This window comes from Argiope bruennichi, chromosome 8 (assembly GCF_947563725.1).
Source record: "Argiope bruennichi chromosome 8, qqArgBrue1.1, whole genome shotgun sequence".
NCBI classification, from domain to species: Eukaryota; Metazoa; Arthropoda; class Arachnida; order Araneae; family Araneidae; genus Argiope; species Argiope bruennichi.
This window is the reverse complement of record NC_079158.1, coordinates 89248628-89257389: the sequence shown is the minus strand read 5'-3', so window position 1 is coordinate 89257389 and position 8762 is coordinate 89248628. Positions and strand designations below refer to the sequence as shown.

At 24.1% G+C, this 8762-nt stretch overlaps 1 protein-coding gene across 1 annotated transcript in view; it reads left to right on the top strand.

Annotated features, from left to right (window-relative positions):
• The first annotated feature begins 705 nt into the window (after positions 1–705).
• LOC129981306 (cell adhesion molecule Dscam2-like) overlaps positions 706–8762 on the top strand; it is a 493597-nt gene continuing 485540 nt past the window's right edge. The window contains exon 1 of the mRNA XM_056092083.1: positions 706–1907. Coding sequence (XP_055948058.1) covers positions 1859–1907 — 49 coding nt within the window. The 5' untranslated portion in view covers positions 706–1858. The remainder of the gene's footprint in view (positions 1908–8762) is intronic.

The following is an 8762-nucleotide window of genomic DNA, read 5'->3' as shown; positions in this document are numbered from 1 at the left end:
TGGCATATGATTTTTAATAGAAATGCTAATTTCTATATAATCGATAATTAAATTCTAAAACAACTACCTAAAAATTAAATTATATTTCATAAAAAATGTGTTCTATAGAAGATTTCCAGTCAGTTTGTTAATGTTCCTATGTCACATAATTGTGATTGCTAAATAAACTATGAATTACCAAACTGAAATTTTGTATAAAATCTTTATATGCAAGACAATAAAACCTAATTACTCATTCTTCGCAAATGATTTATTAATAATTCCTTTAAAGGCAAAATTGATGAAAGCTAGCTACATAAAAATAAATATGTAATTATGCACAAAAATATCAAAAGAAACTTGGAAAAGTAATTTCGCATGAACTGATTGACTTACATATCCATCTAAATATTGCATAGCCGTCAGTATCAGAAAAATGAGAAATTTAAGTTTATCTAACACTCATTATATGGAAAACTACTTTCTTGACATTATTCTGACATATCATCCTCTTCAATCTTGAATAGTTCAGGAAAAGTCAACTTCCCCTTCTCTTCAATAACTAACTTTCCCAAACCAAATCAGAAATCCCATAAATCAAAGATTTAAGGCACACGCACGCGCACAAGCTAGATGGCAATGCCTCACCGAAAACATCGAACAACTTGCTCCGCTTGGATCAAGCATTCATTCGTGGTGTAGAAGCCACGGAGACCAGTCGATTATAGAGCAGATGTCTGAAAGTACGATCATTTCGCGATGTATACACGTGAGTGAAAGGCAGCATGTTTTCGGCTGTGGATATTTTGTTCTGATTTAATTGCGTTTCCTGACGATCTTTTGGCTATATAAGAGAAATCACACAGTTTATTGAAGTTTATATCTTCAGCGATTAAATAAATTTCAAGAAAATCTGTAAAATATTTCCAGTGCCAATAAGAATTGTTATTTTAAAAAAATGTTAAAATTCGTCGAAATTGTTAAAAATTTAACATCTTTGATGGTACAGGCAAATCATATTTGCTTTCTTGCCAAACTGGGGCTGTAATTATTAAATGTAAGAACAATCAACGATAAGAAGCGTTCTTTGTGATTTTTGAAAGTGAAAGACGCTTGTTGTATTAACTCTTCATAAATATTCAAATTATGCAAAAATTTTGTTAAAACTCGTAAGAAGTTTCCAAAACTGTGTTGGTTACTATGAAATACAAGAAACATTAATATTGATTAAAAGACGTTCACCAGCTATGACTTACGGTAGCTTTTCTAATAAAGAAGACTGAATTATCCATTTATAGAACTGAATGGATTCTTGGATAACAGAGACATAATATATGCATAGAAAAAATATGTATATAAAAACTTAATTGAGCAAAAAATATAGGCATTCTTTGAGTAGGAGAAATAAATGTTCCGAAATCATTGAATGTGTTCGACAAATAGTAAAACAGAGAATGATTATTTAAAAAAAATTAATTAATCATTAACTGCCAAGAAAAAATTATTCATGTTCGCATAAATAAAGTTTGAGGAAAAACTGTCGGAAACGATAAAATTAGTCTCCGCAGATTTAGGTGAGAGTAAAAACACGTGGAAAAAAATCCTCTTAACGTTGTTAGGACAGGAAAAAGCTCTCAGAAAAATCACTATTTTTTGTGTCTTCTCTCCTGTCGCCCAAGGGAAGAAAAGTAAACTTCTTTTGTGAAACAAACGTGAGTTGGACAGCAAATGTATTTCAGAATGGAAACATTTCTATGATTGTTTCCAGGATTCTTGTTTTTGTGTACAATCACCTGAAAAAAGTGGAGTTAGGAAGTTAGACTTTTTACAGAGGTTTTAGAGTTTGCTTTTTTAAGACGGAATATTTTGTGCTTTTAACATGTGGCTCCAGATTCTACTCATAGTGTTTGGTGCTGGTGTTAGTATAGGTAAGTGGCTTATAGCTATTAAATTAGATTTAGCTTTTATTTTGAGAAATAATTAATATTAATTTTAACCATTATTTTTTAAAAAAAATATGTAAGACTTTATCAATTTTATATTACGGTAATCAGATAATAAGAACAAATGAATTGAACCTTTTATGGCGCAGATATGTTTTAATTAATATCAAAAAATTTTATCGCATAATACAATAATATATTTCTATATAATGAGATGTAACATATATTCATTCGGATTCAAGCTAAATAACATCTCATTTATCAGAAAAGATTGTAAAAAAATAATAAATAATTTTATGGCAATAACATATGATAATATTTTTATTTCTACCATAAAATAATTCTATGATAATATAAAATTATAATATTTTTATTTCTATGATAAAATAATTTTATGATAATAAAAAATTATAATATTTTTATTTCTATGATACAATAATTTTAAGATAATAACATATAACATATAATTATATGATAATTTCTATGATTAAACCCATTTAAAAATCTCTAGACTACATCAGCTTTATTTCACGGAAATCAAATAATTAGAACAAATGAATTAAAACTTCTAATGTTGCAGATAGGGTTTAATTAATATCAAGCCAAATTTATGACATGATTGAATAGCATGCTTCTAATTAAAGAGTTATAAAATATTTTCATTCGGATTCAAACTTAATAACAGAGGAATTCGTAAAATTGTTTTTACTCCTATGATAAAATATTTTCCTGACATGATGGTTTAATGAAAGTATTATGATTTTAATGACGTCACAATTTCGTGGAATCGTTGAACATTACATTTAAAAATATGATAAATAAAACTTTGTAATCCGTTTATTTAGTGCATATTCGATAATTTCCATACACTTGTTTTATTTATTTTCTCCGTTTATAAAAAAAAAAAATAATAATAAACCGTTCAGTGTAAAACTTTACTGAACTAAAGTTTAAAAACAGAAAAAAATAACAATTGTGGTTCATTTTTCAATAAATAATTGATAGAATTTTTTCTAACTTTCTGGAGACAAAAATGCAAGTAATTTCAATGCAGAAAAAGTATGATAACCGTAGGCAATTTTTAAAGTTCCAATAAGTACTTGTAAAGATAAAAAATTAAAAATAGTAGTAGATATGGTGTAACCAAATTTTAATTTTCATTTATTACACCATGATCTTATTTTATTTAATAATCTTTAAAAAATTATAAGCTTTTCCGATTTTGAGAAGCCGATTTAAATCTTTAAAAAACTGCTATAGCATTTTTATTTTCTAAATGCAAAAACTTAATTTATAAGTAAAAATATTCTTAATTTATTTCTTTAATACGCAGATAAAAATATCGAATTGTAAGACGCAATATTTTATTTATATATATGAAATAAGTAGAAAAACTAAAATAAAACTTACATAAAAGTAAGATAATTAAATGCACTTAACTTAAATAAAAAAATAAAACTTAGATAAGAAAAGCAAATAAAACTTAGATAAAGATATTAATAATCAGATTAAAAATAGATCTTGTTCCATAATTTGAAAAAAAGTGAATTGCAAAAGAATCTGAAACTTTTCTTAAGTAAAGAAAACATAAGCTTTAAAAATTCTAATAATGCTGAAGTTTGAATTCTTTTCGCTCAAGCGAAACAAGCATATTCTTGTCTTTACGTTTTTTTTTTTTTATATATTTGCCTATTATTATTTTTTTTCTTATTTAAATTGAGAATATTTAGAAGCGAGTTTTTTGTTTCACATAACGGTGCTTTCTAAAAATAGCTGAAACTCATTAAAGCACGATTTGAATTCTTTCATGGATCTTTACTTAACTTATATGCAAACTAATACTCGATAACCAACATTGTTTTTTATACATATTTTTATTTGTTTGCTTCACAAAATTTCTTTTATATATTGTATTATATTGTCAGATAAAAAGGTTGATGAATTTTCATTATTTCTTGAAAAAGATTGTTTTATTCTTTGAAGACTTTTTATCCGATTTTGATATATATAGTTTGAAATAAAGAGGATGGACGAATGGCTACTTACAGGATAAACGAAATCTGACGACCATTTTATTTCATGATTATGAAAGAATTATAATTTAAACTTAATCAGTAGAAATAATTTCACAGAGATTGGATGAAAGTAATAAAATTTGGTAACTGCTAATAATTCATGAATAATAGAAGGAATAGTTTTTTTTTTTTAAATTTGATTGAAAAAACGCTTATTCAACATTCCTAATACTTTTGGATCATAATTGAAAGCTTTTTTTTTCAAAAATCTGTAAAGTAGTTCCAAGATTTGCATCCTTATAAATAAATATATTTTCGATTATAGCAATTAAGAATGTCCTGTTAAGAAATACAATTATTTAAAATTAAAGAATTAAATGCTTTTCGATCGAGAAATCACAAATTATATGCGGTTGATAATGGATGTGTTAACTTTAATTATGGTTTTTAAAGTAATTATTTTTTTATTATAAGTAAGATATACAGTTTTTATTAAAATGTCATTCTGCATAATGATACTCATTTAATATGGCTGAAATTATTAATCTCAAAGCTTGAGATATTTCAATCAACAAAATATAAAATTATCGACTTACAATCAAATTACATGAAAATTATTGGAATATTAGGACTAAACTAAATTCAAGCAAAATTTGGGCGTCAATCAATAGGCGTCACAAATTATGCGTCAATTAATATTAAAATAACTAATTTATTTTGTTATTTGCCAATGCATTATGACATTTAGAAATTTTTTCATTAAATTGTTCTGAGCGAATTCTAATTGAAGAAAAGCAGACACACAAATGTTGACATAAATCCTGTCTTATAAAGGAAAAAAAATTAAATGATTATATTTAGATAATTAAGGATACATTTTCTTTAATAATGGTTATATTTCGCAAAAAATTTTGAACAAAATTCTTTTTAAATAAATTGACAATTTTAAAATTATTTTATATTTTGAATGTTTTAGAGAAAGGTTTTCTGTATTTAAAATAAATTGAAGAAAAATTTCGATAGTGTAATAAATATTTCCACTTAAATATTAAACAACAATGAAAAACATTTTTACTTTATTTTTCCTAAAACAAAAGCGTGCAACAGAAGGTGCATGCTCCTGTTCAGAAATGAAGATAGAAATAGAAAGTGTGTATTAATTAGTTTAAGACAACTTGTTCGAAAATTCACAGCGTAAAAAATTTTGCGGATACAATGATTTTATATAAATAATTATATAAAATTTTCGAATCCGCATAAATTTTATGTACAAAATTTTAATGTATATATATGTATATATATATATATATATATATATATATATATATATATATATATATATATATATATATATAATCTAATGTGGATTTAATCAAATGTTATTATATTTACACCTATGAGGGATATTCTAATTCATTTACATAATATATTATCTCCTTCATTTCCCTTTCTAATTTTAATTGCCTTGAAATATTTATGGCAGCTAAACTGATTCGTTCACTAAAACATTATTAGCTTGTGTGATTTTTATGGTATGATAGAAATTAATTACGTGATTCAATTTCGATTTCTAAAAGAACATGATTTTTTTCTTCCCGTGATTTTGCTTTTTGTACTCTGCACGTTCATCTGATTTAGGACAGTGTTACAAACAAGTAGTTTAATTGAATAACGTTTTTCTCAAGAATGCTTCATTAAAGATAAGATCTTAATTTGCAAATACTCTTTACATCTCAACTAAAGTATTTATTTTCGGTGCGTAATCATTTTGATACAAATCTGATAACATATTGGATTTTTTAATTCAATTAATTTTATTTTAACGTCATTTTTAATAAAAAAATTAAATATATCTGACATTTATTGCGGTAATGGGATTCAAGTCTTTAATTTTAAATATTATTTTCGGAAAATGGAATCTGGAGCGGGCTCTGATTTGTTATTAAAAATATTAGTTTATGCGATCAATTTTCTTCTCATGGCTATTATTTAATGATTTGTTTCATTTCTTACTATTGTTTGAAATTATATGTTTTACTATTTTCTGGATATATTTGATGTTTCAATTCTTAAGTTTTGTTATATAGAAAATGAAATATAGGAGATGATACAAGTATTTTAATTGTAAGGTAGAAATTCACATCTTCCTGAAAGAAGATGTGAATTTCTTGTTTCCACTTAAATCTTAAAACATCAATGAAAAACAATGTTGTTGTCGATTTCTGTACAAAAATGAAAAACAATGTTGTACAGAAATCGAAAACAATGTTTTTCGATTTCTATATTTAAAAAAAAATTGTAAAATACCCATCCAGTATAAATAAATATAAGAGAAATATCACTGTGTAAATGATTAGTTGAATACACTTATAAATTTACTTTACGGTATACTAGAAAACAAAATTGTAAAATCCTAATATGGTGATAGAGAAAGAGCAGATATAGACAATGGAAAGAAATTATTATTAAAATATGGTATTTCAAAGTCATATAAAATTAAAATTAAGTTCATGTCAAATGGAAAAAAACATATTTTTTAGTGTTGATCAGACATGAACGTTCACAAGAAGGTTCCTCTTTATATGTTAAACAATATCCTCCATTCATTCAAATCAGCTATAAAAATTTGAAAATTAATTTTGTATAAAATTGATGAAATATAAAAAATATAAATTACAGAAAAATAATAAATAGGTGTTGCATTAAACATCATGAAAATAAAATCTAAGAAATTATATATATATATGCTCTTTCTCTATCACCATATTAGGATTTTACAATTTTGTTTTCTAGTACACCGTAAATATATATAGATATATTTATTATTATATCTATAATAATAAATATCTATAATAAAGTCTATATCTATAAAAATTATATCTATAATAAAGTCTATATCTATAAAAATTATATCTTCTAATAATAAAAATTATTATCTTCTGTAAACATCAATATTTATTTATTTATTGTTTCATAAAGATGCTGATATTGTTATGAATGTTATTGGGGAATGAAATCTGTAATTTAGATGGAAGTTAAAAAAATTCGCCTTTCAAAAAGGATGAAATTATTTGTCTTGTATATATTTCGGTTTCAAATTAAAACCATATTGAAAATACTAATCAAACTTTAAGCTTGAAGATCAGGCACATATTAGACTGTAAATAAGACTTATTTTTTCAACTATTTCTTAAATCTTTACACATTTTTACTTCTCATAACAATAAAAGATTCTTGATTGGAATTTGCCACTGCCGAATTTTTCAATAAATCATCAATTATTTTGTATTATTCTTTTGGAAATTGCATTGTTTTCCAATACCAATAATAACTAAAATTATAACTTTTGAAAAATCTAAAAATTCAGAAATTTGTATGATGGTAATTTAAGAAACATGAAAATATCTAAGGATTGAAACCTGTAAATTAAAACTTCAAATCTATTCAATAAATACTTAGCTATTTAACTTAAAAATATCTTATCACTTAGAGCTTTTAAGCTATGTGCTATGTTTAATTCTAATTATAAAAGTATTTTATTTTCTACAATACAAAATGTATTTTCCTTGTTTGTTAATTGGGTATTAAAATTTTATTTCAAGTATGATAATAATTTAGTTGTTTTTCTATCACGTTATGTAGAACATTATTACCACTGACAAAATTATTGACTGACAAGATATAATTTTAAATTTAAATCAGTGAATATAATTATCTAAATAAATATTATACTCACATTAAAAATTGTCCTTTATTTGTAGTTTTCCCCCCATCGCATTTAAAAGAGATGTATTTCTTTGTATTACTAATTTTATATAAGTTTTTTTGAGAAATGTAAAGCAATCCCTTAATGCAAAACATTTTACAACATTAAAATTTATTTTCATTTTAAGATAACTGCAAATTAATATTTATTGTATTTAATAAATTAACTATTGTTATAAAAATTATTAAAAATTAACTTTTATTATAATATTATAATTATATTAAATTAACTGTTAATTATAATCTTTAATATCAAGGATAATTTTGGTAAAGTATTAAAGGCTTGACTTACGATATTATTTTTACATATTACATTTTTTTTACAAATAAATATTTACAAAATAATTTTTCTAAATTATTCTTAAAGTCAAATTATATATCCGAAATATGATAGCTTTACCCTATTGAATCAATTAAGCGAAATGCTTTTTGGTTCAACTGAAATAAATTCAATAATAAATTGAATCGTTTAACAGCTCCAGATGTGTGGGACATAGTATTTTTAATTAAAGTTCTAAGTTAAATCAATGTGTTGAAAACATTTAAATCTAGTATTGCCTGCAAATAAGGCAATAATAGACAAAATAATAAATATTAAATATTCATTTAATAATGAAATACTTTATTTATAGCAATACTTATAAAGTACACATTAAATATTACGAATAATTATACAGAAACATGAAAGTACTGTTTCTTTCAGCATACCGACGTATCATTCATCATGCACTTTTTTTTTTTATTATTAATAATAAGTCAATCCTTGTGCACCACAAAGTACAGCACAAGGCTTACAGAGGTAAGTTGAAACAACTACATACATAGAAAAAAAAATATGTACATATAAAAATAAGGATAAAAACAACAGGAAAAATAAACAACAAAACTAATTAAAAATTGAAGCAGCAAAGGCAATAAATTTACAGAATGAGAAAAAAGCCATTTTGTTGTCGACCAAAACATGAAGCGGAGGTGGAAACTTAATATCACAACAAAATCTCTTCTCCCTTCAGTAAGTTTGAAGCAATCAAAAAGCAAGTGTTCGACATTTTGAACTCCA